This window comes from Chelonoidis abingdonii, chromosome 1, assembly GCF_003597395.2.
Source record: "Chelonoidis abingdonii isolate Lonesome George chromosome 1, CheloAbing_2.0, whole genome shotgun sequence".
Classification (NCBI taxonomy): Eukaryota; Metazoa; Chordata; order Testudines; family Testudinidae; genus Chelonoidis; species Chelonoidis abingdonii.
In genome coordinates, this window is record NC_133769.1 from 1498366 (window position 1) to 1513627 (window position 15262).

The 15262-nt window shown below is 41.4% G+C and overlaps 1 protein-coding gene across 1 annotated transcript in view; it reads right to left on the reverse strand.

Moving 5' to 3' along the window:
• Positions 1–4612: 4612 nt before the first annotated feature.
• Positions 4613–15262, reverse strand: part of UBE2H (ubiquitin conjugating enzyme E2 H) — an 82175-nt gene continuing 71525 nt past the window's right edge. Inside the window, exon 7 of the mRNA XM_032780932.2 lies at positions 4613–8841. Coding sequence (XP_032636823.1) covers positions 8717–8841 — 125 coding nt within the window. The 3' untranslated portion in view covers positions 4613–8716. The remainder of the gene's footprint in view (positions 8842–15262) is intronic.

Below are 15262 nucleotides of genomic sequence, written 5' to 3' on the forward strand. Positions count from 1 at the left end.
GTGCAACCCCACTCCAGGCAGATTAAATACCACCCGAGATCAGAAATCTGAGTTTTTGCAATGCAACACACTTCCCCTCCCACACTGGAGAGGCAGGAGAACTGCATGGCAAACTGGAGTCTCATTTTGTCTTCCTGACCCCATTCCTAATTTCTCTAGGAAGTCATTTTAGATCTATACACTCACTGGCCTACTCACTTCACCCATAGGTGGTACTCTGTTTGATCAGGTATGAGGAGTTTACAATGAGCTCTACCTTCCATTGACATCCCCGTGTCATAAACAGATAGCTAAGGGTTAATGTTTCTTTTACCTGTAAAGGGTTAACAAAGGGAACCAAACACCTGACCAGAGGACCAATCAGGAAACAAGATTTTTCAAAGCTCAGAGATGGAATGTTTGGGTCTGTGTCTTTTGTCTGGCTCTGCAGCTATGAAGGGCTCTTTCCTATCTGTAAGTTCTTAATCTTCAGGTTCCAAAGTTGTGAGGCAAAGTGATAAACATCAATAAGGCGTTATTGTTTTTTTTTGATTTACATGTGTGGTAGGTTTGCTGGAATGTTAAATTGTATCTCTTTTGAATAGCTGTTTATTCATTATTTTTCTTTACGCCAATAGCCCTGTATTGTCACTTTAATACAGAGATAATTTTTGTCTCTCTTTTTTTAAGACTTGTGACTTTTTTTTCTAGTTATGCAAGGGAAATAGAAATCTCTGTGCCAGGATACGTCCTCTCTCAGGAAAGCGGAGCGGAAAAGAAGGAGGGGGAAAGTAAATTGTAAATTCTCGTTTGTGTTAAGATTGAAGCAGGGAAAATCTCCTAGTATACCCAGGGCGGAAAATCTGGGAGGAAGAAAGACGCAGAAGGGGAAAGGTTAATTCTCCTTGTTGAAGAATCCAAGGGATTTGGGTTCTTGGGGTCCCCAGGGAAGGTTTTGGGGGGACCAGAGTGTACCAGGCACTGGAATTCCTGGTTGGTGGCAGGCTATCAGATCTAAGCTGGTAATTAAGCTTAGAGGAGTTTATGCTAGTACCTCATATTTGAACTCTAAGGTTCAGACTGAGGAATTATACTATGATACCCCGTTAGTAGCTATCCGTGTGGTGCTCTGCTCTTGTTCGATGATAACAGTTGGTTGCGTGTGTGTTCCCTCTGCATGCTGCCCCGGCTCTGGGCAGATCGCTGACAGAGCAAACCCCGAGAGCGCCCCCAAAGACCACTGACTCTAGTAATGTACAAAGAAACCTGAGCCAGGTTTATTGTCAAACGAAGCACAGTAATAGTTTCCTATAGACTCTACAAGACATGCTACAAATGTGGGCCCCCCGCAATGGACCGCCTCAGTCAGTGGCAGGACTTTCCACTGCCCCCTAGACTGGCCAAAGATGTGGACTCCGGGACCTACTTTTATATAGTTACAGGACAGATTACTCATCCCTCCTGACATATTGAAGTACAGCCTCTTGGTTCATTAGGGTGCTGTCTCCCCTTTGATCATGCTGTCCTGTCTTTAAGATGCACCTGCCTGTTCCTTGTTATGTCTATGGAGTGTCCTTGTATCAGGCTGTCCAGGTGCCATCTTGGCACAAGTTCCTCTTATTAGCCCTTATGTGTGAATGCACCTGCTTCTAACAAACCTCTTTTTGCCAATTTCTGTGAGTGAGGCCTGCCTCTGGCTCACAGGCCAGCTTTTGCTTAGCAGTGCCTGGAAGTACTTTGGTTCAGGCTTCAGGCCTCAGACTAGGCCTCTGACAAGAGTTTATATTTCAGGGCCTCATTTTACTACACCCCCAACAAGTGATGGTACTATCAAGTGCAATTTAATTTATTTAGATTCAGGAATTCCACAAGTCACATGATGGAAATGTGGACTTAGGACTTGGAAGCTGTTACTAATCTCACCCTGCTCCTCTCAAACACTCACATTGCAGTAGCATCCAAAGGCCTCAGTCAGAAACTAGTTTAGTTCCAGCTCATAATAAGAGCTCAGTTGTTTTTCTACAGACGTTACCAAAAACTCCACTTCTGGGTCATGAACAAGTAAATTTAATATGTCAAAAAAATTCAACACCTTTACGATCAACCAGAAACAATTAAATTACAATGAAATGACCAACTCAAAGGAGAACTATAGATCCAAGAAACTAATTGTTGCAGCAGTTGTAATAGACGTCTAAAGAATTATCTGTAATAGCTTGCCTTGCTGTAAGCTAAGCATCTTCCCTCTAAAACAAGCCAGACCTGAGAGGTTTGGAAAAGGGAAAACTTCATTCATGAATAAAAGTTCTTGTTCGCCATAACAATTAAACCACAGCTAGGAAGATAAATGAAATAGCTATCAACGTTTTATCTATTTATACTGTATTATGTTCCATGATTTCAGAAATAAAACAATACAAACAAAAACCCTTTAAAAAGTACTTCAAAACAGCAGTTATTTTTCTTCTGAATTTAAAGCTACATATTGTGTCTCTTATCCATTTACCAGCTGAAGAAACTGCAGTGAATTAACTTTCAAATTATTTTTTAGTAAATATATATTCATCATCACATTTGTGTTATCAGATCATACAAGAAATATATGGCAGTAAGAGTGAGAAAAGGACTGAACTGGAAAATAGGAGAGTGTACTGCATTGTAGACGTGATAAGGATTTTAATTTTCTCTTGGTGCATAGATCTGTAGTGTAATCCTGAGAGGTGCACCACAGTTTAAGAAATGGACTCAACCATTGGGGGTTTGTGTGACCACATGCTCCTATCACATTTACATTGTAATGGGGGAGAAAGGACCAAACACTTGTTGCATCTTGTTTTGACTAAGCTCTTTAGTGGAGGGTCTGTCCTAGCATGTTTGTATAACCCCTAGCACAATGAGGCCTCTTGGTGGGACAACCTGGCTGGCCCTACAATAATACAAATACTGAGTATAGCAAAGCAGCTGCTAAACTATGCATTTCGACTCCGATGGCTGCTTAGGATAGGGCTGAAATAAATAGTGTTTCCCATTGAAACTAGAGGGGAGAATTCAGGTAGACCTGTAAGTGGAATAAACCCAGCACGCACATACCTTATCAAAACACCAGACAAACGAAGACAACCACAACTATTGGAAAATGTAAAGGATTTTCTCCAGAATTCAACCATGGGCATATTTCTCTGGAGATCTCAAAGCAGTTCCACTGGCTTTTTTAGAATAAGCAAGTCCCCTGGTAGATGTGAATTTAGCTAAAGAAACCACAAGCAGCAGATATGCAAGGGGAAGGCTATGGAAAATCTTTCCAAATATTGTGTCTCGAGCATTGTACAATGCCATATGCACTAGATACATGTCCCTGCCCCAACGAACTTACAATCTAGTTCAGACATGACACAACCATGGGTAACAGATGAGATGAAGGGGGTCCATTAACAGATTGTGATGAACAGGCATGAGCCCAACCCAGGTGGAAATGTTTAATATATACACATTTGCCATAGGGCTCTCCTGCCCTGTACAGAGCCCAGATTACATTAGCACATCCAACTACTGTGAGACGTGTTTAATGGGGCACTGGCTTCGTAAAGAAACTCCAAGGACAAGTATGTATTTTGAAGCTAAAAACTTTGTTTCACCTGCTGACCAAGCAATTGGAATCCCTTAGTACTTGGTTACTGAATGGCTGAGCTAGCTTCCGAACTGAGCCACTTCCTTTTATGTTTAATATCTTTCAGATTCAGTTTTCAGGAAAAACGTACAGACCCCTCACCACTTCTTCCATTTAGAGGAACTTATTGAAATTGAAAGAGTATTGGTTATGTCCTGTAGGTGTAAAATCGGAATGACTGACACACTGTGCTTGTAAGACAATACTTTTATATCCACCCACCCTTCAGATCCACTTTCCCCAAAGCTTTCCTGCATAGATCTCACTGTTGAGGTCTCAGCTTTCTAACTTTGGCACCGTTGTCTCCACATTGTCCTTGGCCAATTTAAACTGCAAACACCTTGAAACCACTCCCCTATTCCCCAGTTCACATTTTATAAAGTACTTGGCATGATCCATGTACATATAATGCATTAGGTATTTTCCTAGAAGAGCTCACTTAATATCCATTCTAATAAGATGAAGAAACCTGCTCATTTGCTTGCTCACATTACCAACACATTTAGGGCATAATCCAAATTTACAGCAGTTTTGGTTGAAAAACCCTTTACTAAAATCTGCCAGACCACTTTGTGGAGAATGTGGCAAATAGTGCCATCTAGTGTTGGCCAGAGGCAAGTTTCACAAACCTTATCTGCCAATGGGCCTACAACCAAAGAAACCAATTTATACTAGTCTAATTAGGTTCTTTTACTGCACCCATCAGCTATTTTTAACAGACTTCCTGACTTATAATAACCTAGTTACACCAAACACTGCAATCAGACACACTGCATATGCAACAGGATGTTCTTCCACCAGAGCATCTCATATAGGAAAAATCTGGACTGGTTTTGAAGGCAGAATCTTGGGCAGTCTGGTTAATAGCTGCTGTTGAATCTCGGGGGCTGGAGGTTTAAAAGACAGGAGGTACTGGGGATGCTGCCTATGAGAGCCAGACCTTACTGATCAAGTACCAGTCAAGTGTCAAGGTATATACATCTTTTATTTAAAAAAGTTTACAGTTCTTTAATTATACACAACTATTTGAGAGGTTATATTCTTAGAGAAGAGGCATTTGTCATGGTGACAGGCATGCCCACTACATCATCACAATGCAAGAAAAAAGGGAAAAAAAGAAAAGAAAAAAGCTTAGACTCAAATGAAGGGAAAACACCCTTTATATCTTCAAGTATCACACAACAGGTATCAAATACAGTCAGTAAAATAATGGCCATTTCTCATGCTGCACACGCTCCTGCTAAAGTGCCAGCGGAATTCAGATGAGCAAAAAGAAGCAAAAGAAAAACCAGCCAACAGCCCTGCCCTCTCCTCAATGCCCCCTGCATGGTGTGGTATAGAACTGACAAAGGTGCGGGGTTGGGGTGGGGGGAGTCCTTGCATACCTGAGAGCTACCACTTACATCAGAATGCCCTGTGATTAGTCTTGCTGGGAGGGGGGGGAAAAGCCAGGGCAACCCAACTGCAGCACAGGTTACAGAATTTCTCATCCCTTATGGGGAAAAGGGGACTCCATCTCCCTGGTGTGTGCGCACTGCAGGCAGATAATGTGGGGGTGGCAATAAAACACGGATATGGGAGATTACAGAAGTGACTACGTAGGTAGTACTCCCAAAAACCTAAGTGGCCAATTTGAACATTAGAGGTAACAGAAATAGCATTTAACTTCCATTTCCCCCTCCTCTGACTGAGGGTTTACACATTACCAGTTAATTTACAAAGCATTATTATTCCACTCAGTTCATATCGAGATGCCACTCCCTTAAGAGTAGCTTTCGCCAAGACTCCCCTCCTTAATTTTTATTTTTAAAGTCTAAAATTATTATGGAAAGTCAAATGAACCAAGAAAATACACTTAGAAACCTAAAAGAGGAGTCAAAAATACACCTGATGAAATTCAAGATTAACCTAGTTGGCAATGTAGGTAGCTTCTTGAGACGCTTCTGCGGATCTGGGGCAGCTTTGATATTTCTCAATTTCTGTAAGTCACACAAAGCTCAAGAACAAGGTGACAAGCTATCAGATGTGAAGCCAAAGAGCCTACTTCCATAACAACCAGAATAGGTTACTAACAAGCTTTCATATTCAGGGATTCACCGAGAGCACGAATCTACATACAGTGGATCAAACGTAGTCACGTTGGAGTAGGCTTGTTAAGTTCCACCTGGGCTGATGCTTTGAGATTCAGTCATCTGAACAGGGAAGAGAATGGCAGTGGTTCTTTCAGAAAAACGAACATTAGCATTTCAAAAGAAACTGGAACTGAAAAAAACTGGGCATCCTGTTTCAGAACGATTCCACTTTTCTCTTCCAGTCTAGGGGTGTGTAGTTTATTTACAGACGGTTCTTGTTTGAGATGGGGAGGGAGGTGAAAGATGGGAGAAAGGGCAGAATGAGGCAATACGCAGCTGTTCCAGTCTAGAAAGAAGGGAAATCCATTTCAATTTATTCCCTACAAGAGTTTTACACTAGGCCATATTCCTTTGAACTGCAGGTGTTTTGAGAATTTACTGTAGGCTTCCTTTCCTGCTGCAATCACTACAGGGGAGAATGATCAAACATGAAATATACCAAGAAGATGATCTTTTCGACATGCTGCAGGCAATGCTATAGGTTTCTTGTGTAAAGCTCCATTAATATCCAAGGAAACATCTTGCTGGAGAAGTTCCAGATCTATACCCACAAATACCTTGCGTCGGCTGCCTGTAAGCACAAAGTAACGTGCAGAGGAGTCAGAGCAACTTGGACAATTAATAGAAGCCAAACTGCATCTTCACAACCTAGAAAATCAATGCAGTTATACATGTGCTTACTTTTCCAGGAGTCTACCTTAGATTTTCAGCTCTAATTGTAATTCTTTTGGAAGCTTAGGAGGGGACACCTTTTTATTAGAAAACTGGCTTCTTCAAATGAGACATGCATGAAAGTGTTCACTGTGTTAAACCTGGTCATTGAATAGACTGGGGGAAGAGTAATACAGTTACCTGGAAAAAAATTAGAGGTAATTAGAACACTATTTTTATACAATATTGAAAAAATACAAATTTTTATTGTTTTGTTGTTTTTAAACTGATATCACCACCCAGCACTTAGACTACCCCTAAATAGCACCTACAGTTAAAGGTTATAGCACAAGCAAACTGCTAGTTCAGCAGGTAAGCAAGTTGAACAGTGCTGACACAGTTCTGCCCCCCTCCCCAAAGTAATGAGAAAACAGCGTGCTAGATAAGAGTTAAAGGACACCATTACATGTTAAATAGTTAATACTACCCTTCCAACAAGCCACAACTGCTAGATAAAGAGCTTCAGCACAGTAACTAACCAGTCCTACATTACTGCTTTTTTATTAAAAAAAGAAATTTTGCTTCATGCCCGTAATTAACATAAAATAAGTAAACCCTTTGTATGTTGTTTTTATTAAGAAAAATAATCATGCTAAAGCAAAATTGTACTTCATATAGCTTTTTCCAAAAAAAGGGGGGGGAGAAACTGATTGTGCTTTATGGATTAAAAAAGGATTGTATCTTTCAACCCCATCAACTCAAAACTTGGTGGCATTCCTAAAAGAAAAACATTTGTGGGACAATGAAAAATGTGTTTATTCATTCCAGTCTGTCATTCAAAATTCTCTGTTCAAGAGTCACTCAGTGTGGGTTGAATTCCACATACTGTCCTGAAGGTTTCACCAAAAAATATTAAAGTATTTGTCTGTCTATCCAAACCCCTCAGAAAACCCTAAGAATACAGCAAGTAACATTCAGATTTAAAATCCATTTTAGTTAGGATTTCAAATGCACAATTATCCAAATTCAAGTATCACTGGCAACCCAGGTAGGCATTTACTGTATTAGGTTCTCTTACCATTAAATAAAAATAATAAAAAAAACTTAGTATGTTGAAATACACCAGACGAAATCAAATTTTTAATTCAGAAGAATTCTTGAAAATATTATTCAATTGTTTCCCCAATTTATGGTTTTTATTTTTATCAAATATTCCTAGAGCATTTCTTTGTTAAACTTTAGTTTGGTCTGTTGTACACACAAGCAGATGGCTACCAAGCTGCTGCAGAAGGGAAAACAGGAAAACAAAAATGGGAGAGAGAATGTGCCAATGGATTCATGGACTATGGCCAATGGGTCAATCTTCATGGGTCTGAAGCTCTCAGCAAGGCTAGTCCATCTGGTCAGAGAACCTTCTTTTAGGAGATAGAGAGAGAGTATGCAAGGTGTTTGATCATACTTCAAGCAAGAAGGAAAGCTTGAAGCTATTACAGGGTAGCAGTTTCACTATGACAAAGAGTTTGCCTTTGTATGTGCTCCAGGTAAATTAAAGCACTGTTCATGTAGCATTGTGTTTTTTCCCCCTGAAAAAAGGGAACAGCTCATAATCCAGACCAAGAAAATGAGTAAAGTCCAGATGAAGGCTTTCCAAAGTCCCAAAAGCAAATAGATGAGTGGTTGTAGGTCCCTATAGTTCAGAGGGTGGGCAGAAGTCCAATATAAAAGTGTACTTAAAATCCAAGTCATTTTTTTTAAGCTTCGATGCTCTGAATAACTCCGTGCACTTTTTAAATGCAACTCCACATAAACTATGATAGCAAGTTTGACCTGAAGGAGCACTTTTTATTTCAATGTCTGATCTAAAAATGTTCTTACATTATCCCCTAGACTTTTTACTTTGCGAAAGCTCTGTTCCATTTTATCATCCGAGGTGGTAGCTGTGGAACCACTGATAAAAAGGAAATCTTTAAGTACCTACCTATCAGAGCAGCTGTTTGAGCTGCCAGTTCAGTAGCACACAAGTTGACTTGACCAAATGGAATTATGAATGCATGCATTCGGGTTGCATATTGCTACCAAAATGGAATGTGGGAATATGCTATATACTTTGGGTTTGAGAAATGACCAAGAAATCAAGATCTAAAGGGTGATATATATATCAATGCTATTATTCATAAAAACCTTGTTTAGTAATAAAAAAAATTGCTTTGTTTAAATATGAATATTATAGTCTGCTTCTCATGGTTAGGAAATAATAGTCTCTCTGAAAAGCAGGTTGCTTCTTCTACTACAATTCCATATCCTGGGCCTCATCTTCCGAGAAGTCAGACATGGAGCTCTCTGATGAGCTGTCCCCGGTACCTTCTTCCTGTTCTTTTAGTGCTTCTTCTGTTGCATATTTCTGAATGTATTCTGTATGTGAGGAAAGAAAAGGGTATAATCAGCATATGTTCAACTCCCAAAGCCATTTATAAAAATGGGTTGGTACTGAGCATGGCTGAATAAGAAATGAACATAACAGCCGGTGGGATAGTGCCATATGTGGATAATAAAACATGATTATGTAAATTAACATAGGGATTGCCATATTGGTTTAGACCAAAGGTCAATCTCATCTGACAACAGCCATATTAGAGAAATCAAAGGGAGGTATGAGACCCTTGGATAATGCATGAAGTCCTGAGGCATATGTGTTGATAACCCACACATTATTAGGATACCGAACACTAGACTTGGAGTTAGAAACAGCCAGTGCCCTATCTACTTCTGCACAAACACCAGTTTAAAAGCCTCATGTTCAGAACTCATTCGCTATAAAAATGGAAACTCATCCCATATTAAGGTGATCAAATGAGAAAATCCAACCTAGAGGTCAGCCAAAAAACCCCCAAAAAACAAAAAACCACCACCACCACACCACAAAAAAAGCCACATTGTCATGAAACCCGAGATAAGAGCTGGCCCACAATGCCGTTAGGGGCACAACAGGTTAGGCTGTGAAAATTCACGGTAATAGTGAATCCAGATCTCCTGGAAAAGAAGAAAAATCTGGGACATTCTACAAGGGCGATACTTGGTCATCGGGCAGGAGGGCTGAGAGCTACTGTACTGGTCTGTCCTGCTGACCTATAATACAGTATCTTGAATACTTTGTTTTCATATTATGTATCAGCAATTGCTGTTAGTACCACGGTGTGGCTATGTCATTGTGAATGGGAGGCAATGCAGTGCGCGCAGTACCAAGGGAAAGTAGAATTGGAGACCCTCTCAAGACACAATCCACGTTATGGAAAAGTTTGAGAACACTGCTTTATGGAATTAGAGACTGATGATACTGGCATAACTTCCAGAGAAGGAAAGAGATGAGAGGAGATGAAGAAGGTTGGAGAAAAAGCTGGAATACAGATTTACTGCTTTTAACCTAGTGCAAACCTGTGTTGCCTAGAATAAAACCACAACAACCCACAAAAGCTTATGCTCAAATACAGGGCCGGTGCTTCCATTTAGGTGACCTAGGCGGTTGCCTAGCACATCAGGATTTGGGGGGGCAGCAATTCGACAGCGGGGGGTCCTTCCACGCTCCGGGTCTTCGGTGGCAATTCTGCGGCGGGTCCTTCACTTGCTCTGGGACCCGCCACTAGAAGTGCCCCGAGACCGGGAGTGCGGAAGGACCCCCCTACGGCGCCAAAAACCCTGGCGTCGCTCCTGCTCAAATAAATTTGTTAGTCTCTAAGGTGCCACAAGTACTCCTGTTCTTTCCGTGGATACGGACTAACATGGCTGCTTCTCTGAAACCCACCTTTCTATCCCCCAAGAGACAGGCCTTGCACTATGCTTTAGTATCAGACAAGGGCACTCTCAGTAGCAGAGAAAAAATTCTAGAGGGCTCTCCCCAGGAACTCCCAGCCATCAATTTCCAGACACTTAATCCTAGGAGCTCTGAACACAAGCACCCCAGCCAATCTCAGCTACTGCCGTGGTTCCTAGAAAGAGATGAGGTTTCAAAGCCAAGACCCAAATCATGCAGGGCTCTAGTTATCTAGATCAACAGCTTGAATTACAACCAAAAGCAATTAAGGAGCCAGCATAGGTCACAAAACTGGTTTAATAGGATTCTGGAAGGCAAATGCATTTTGTGCAAGCTGTGGCGTGTGAGATTTTCTAGTATAGCTCCATGCAGAATGCACAGTAAAAACCAACTCCCAAACTGGATTGAGACTATATCCAAATCTGAAGGTCACAATCACCTACTACAGTTGCCTACAGAGGAGGCTCTTGGCTGACACTACCCAACATTCTAAGAGCAGCCATGTCCCGAATTTGCAAACCTCTTGAAGAAGGGTGTACATGCAGGGATGAAAGTAAAACCAGATCATTCCTCCAACCCAGTATCTTTGGGTAGACCTTCACCGCAAAGAAAAACCGGTGGCACCAAGTCTCAGGCAGCAGGGCTAAAAAAAGCAGCGTAGATGTTCCCACTTGGGCTGGAGCCTGGATTCTGAAGCCTGGCAAGTGGGTAGGGTCCTGGAACCCAGCCTCCCACCTGAGCATGCCTGGCTACACTGCTATTTTTAGACCTGCAGCCTGACCTCACAAGCCCAAGTCAATTGACCCACACTCTGAGACCCGGTGTGGTGGGTTTTTCTTCGCAGTATTAACAGACTGTATGTCTTGTCTAGATTGAACTTCAGCCAGCTTGCTCTCAAATCCTATTCTCAACTAGACACTGGGAAAATATGCCACACCACTCTAAGTGAACAGGTTACGTAAACTGAGCTAACCAAGTCTGGTACATCCCTCTAGTTTGGGACTGAGGTACATGAGCAAGGTGAGGTGACCATTTCTTACGCTGTACCTGCTCCGTGGTTAGATTTCAGTTGCTAATCTGGCAGTTTTCACAGGATGGACATGAGCAGAAGACAAGGTGGCTTGCTTCTACACCCCAAAACAGATTTTTTTTTAAAGCAGCAGGCATTCCTTTATGCTTAATGATATCTAGCTGCCACAATAGGAGATGTTATGAACTGGAATTCAATATCAAGAAATCCCAGCCTAAAAAGGACTTGAAAATGTTGCTCTTTTCCTTAACTCAGTTTCATGGGGCAGAAAGGAGGGAGGATCAGTCTTGCACAATGTATTTTCCCTTCCACTGGGGGGGACCATTGGGGGGGCCTAAAACATTGCTAATTGGCAAGCCTTTGTTTCATTTCATGCCAAGAGACAGATGTGCTTATGAAACTGTGAGATGTCACTTGTAATGAGAGATGCCAGATACACATGACCACAGAAACTTGCATTTGAAAAGCTAGTTTTGTTTAAGTAATATCAATAATCTACTTGCATTTTTCAGTTCAGTAGAAGAGACTGTTAAGCTGGATGTTAAATGTTTGGAAACATCTTTCTTCCCACTGCCTCCAAATTTCTGCGGTGCTTATTTCTAGCATGACGTACAGCTACCCACAGTACATCAGAGTCTTCAAACAGTTAATTGTCTATACAGGCACCAGCTGGCTAAGTTGCAAGAAGCCAAGGTTTCTGGAATTGAGGCTATGGAATTAGGCCACTAGATGCTTTAATACCTGCTACAAGAATAGACTCTGAAGTGCTGTTGAACTACAGGGACCCTCTGCATTTAAAGTACTTGAGTCAAGTGACTAAGAGGGACTTTCAAACTCACATGGAGGCACATGCTGATTTCTAAAGACAAGCAGCTTTTCTCTAATGGTTTAATTTGCACTGTTCACCTGTGAGAGGTTGCTGAAGTTTGTGTCATGAGAACTTGCCCGAATGGCTCAATAACGATCGTTCTGTAAACACCAGGAAGTACAGAACATTTGCAGTGATGCTGCATGCAGCATGAAGACATTCAGACTGTCAGGCTCCCTACCCTTTTGGAAACCATATCATGAATACAATAATGTGATAAAGGAAAGTGCCCTGGTCCCGTGCAACTGAATCTTGTATACTAACAAGAATGATCTGCTCAAAGGCAGCATTTCACTTCCTAGGTGCCAGTTTTGGTGTGTGTCTTGCTTATCAATTGAACTTCTAGTAAAAAAAATTGTGGTATTGGCCCAGATAAACATTTCAGCACACCCCAGCAACAGGGTCCCACCCTTCCTCTTCTCCAGAAATTTCAGATCACACACACCACCTCAGATAGTCTTGTGAACACCTCTTCCCATTCGCAACCACACAATATCCCCAAGTTCACTACTACTCCTGCTTATGTGGGAGAATACTACTAGGAAAGCAATTAGATACATCAGCCAGCTGTCATCCTGACATTTAGCAGGTAAAACCAAGGACAGGAGCCATGTGACCACCCACCACTTCACTGACTCTCAGAAACTGCCCCAAAGACCTAAGGCCCACAGCTTATAAAGCACAGAGGCAACTTTAGCTCAAATAGATACTTACCACTCATCAACACATTTCAACCCTCGACACTTGTTCCCTAGGCAATACTAGAAAACTGGGGAGAGGCTGCCTAGCCATCAGCAGGATGGCCATTCATTTTAACTTGTGGAAATTCCCGACTTCCAGGGAACTTTCATGTCTAAACAATTGACCCTCTTTTTGAGTTAAACTCATGTTACACTGGAGGATCTGGTCATTTTTCAATCCATTAAGGCAAGATGACAATGCAGCGTACATTCTGCTGGCCTTGCAGATATCACAGGAAGTATATTTTCAAGTGTCTAGCACCAAGATTTGAAATCAAGATTTCATACCAAGAAAGACCCAACATTGCTTCAAATATTTTAGCCCCAAAGGAATGCAAAACAGCCATATCTATACCCCATTCACAGCTCTATTAGTATTTAACCATTTACTAAAATTATGCACCAATATCAAGAGCCAGTCCTGATTCTTTTTCTCTCTTTTTAAAGGCACAAATGGGAGTAAGCACTCAAATCCCACTGACCTTCAACAGAAGTTGATTGCTTAACTCGCTCTTTGTGCCTTTGGAAAAAAAATATCCCCCCCAATTTCCTCTCTCTAGGATGGAAAGACTAAAAAGGTTCTCTTACCTCTGTGGCCATTAACAAGTTTTATAGCTGAAGAGTGAAAAGCTGTATTAGTATTCTGGCTGTATGCACAATACACCTCTACCTCGACAGAAAGCTGTCCTTGGGAGCCAAAAACCTTACTGCATTATAGGTGAAACCGTGTTATATTGAACTTGCTTTGATCCACCAGAGTGCGCAGCCCCGCACCCCTGGAGCACTGCTTTACTGCATTATATCCAAATTCGTGTTCTATCGGGTGGTGTTATATTGAGTTCGTGGTGTAGTTCGTTCCTATAGGTTCCATCATGAATCTTTATTTGAGGGTTTTGCACTTCATAAGGGTTATGACAGGCTGAGAGCTTTGTAGCAGGTGTCAGTCCTAGGAGCAACCCCCAACACACACATCAAGCAGATATTTTATACTTTCATAACTGAAAAAAATGAGAAGGTAAAGGGAAGAGGAGATAAATTATGTATTCACAATGCTTAATTTTCCAGAGCAAAGAAGTTGCTAGAATCCATTGCATCAACTCCAGCATGTCCAAGACTTTTTAAAATACTACCGTTACAAAGAGGGATTGCACAGAATGGCAGCGTTCAGTTCTATCTTATGGTAGTCATGCAAAATCGGTAAGAAGCCAGAGTATTCAAAGTGGACGCATGACTTATGCATACGGTATGTAAGATAAATTGATTACAAAGTTTGGAAGACACAGTAAATCACAGAACGTAGGACTGGAAGGGACCTCAGTAGGTCATCTAGTCCAGTCGGCTGCACTGAGGCAGGACTAAGTATTATCTACATCACCCCTGAAAGGTATTTGTCTAACCTGTTCTTAAAAACCTCCATTGATGGAGATTCCACAACCTTCCTAAGTAATTTGTTCCAGTGCTCAACTACAATTACAGTGAGGAAGTTTTTCCTAATGTTCAACCTAAATCTCCCTTGCTGCAATTGAAGTCTATTTCTTCTTGTCCTGTCCTCAGTGGTTAAACAATTTATCACCCTCCTTTTTATAATCTTTTACATACTTGAAGACTGTTATGTTCCCCTTCACTCTTCTCCTCTCCAGATGAAACAAACCCCTTTTTCCCCCTCAATCTTTCCTTGTAGGCCTTTAATAGTTTTTCAGAGTGGGAACCGTGTTAGTCTGTATCAGCAAAATACTCTTCTCTGGACTTTCTCCAATTTGTGCACATCTCTCTCAAAGTGAGGTGCCCAGAACAGGACACAATAGTCTCACTGAGGCTTTATCAGAGCTGAGTAGAGTAGAGAAATTACTTCTCGTGTTTTGCTTACAGCTCTCTTGCTAAAACACCCCAGAATGATGTTTCCTTTTTGTGACAGTATTATCTTCTTGACTCATATTTAGTTTGTTATCCACTATAACCCCGAGGTCCTTCCAAGGCAGCCATTTCCCATTTTGTATTTGTGAAATTGATTATCTCTTCTTAAGTGGAGTACTTTGCATTTGTCCTTACTGAATTCATCCTATTTATTTCAGACCATATCTCCAGTTTGTCAAGATCATTTTGAACTGAATCCTGACCTCCAAAGCTCCTGCAATCTCTCACACCTTGGTACTGTCTGCAAACTTTATAAGTATGTCATTATCCAAATCATTTATGAAGATACACCTCTACCCCAATATAACGCGGTTGTGGGGAGCCAAAAATCCCTACCACGTTATAGGTGAAATGCCATTATATCGGGGTAGTGGTGGCAGGGCTCCAGCCATGATTTAAAGAGCTCCAGGCTTCGGCCACTGCGGGTGCCCTGGGCCCTTTAAATCACCAGCTCAGCCCTGTTGCCGCAGCCC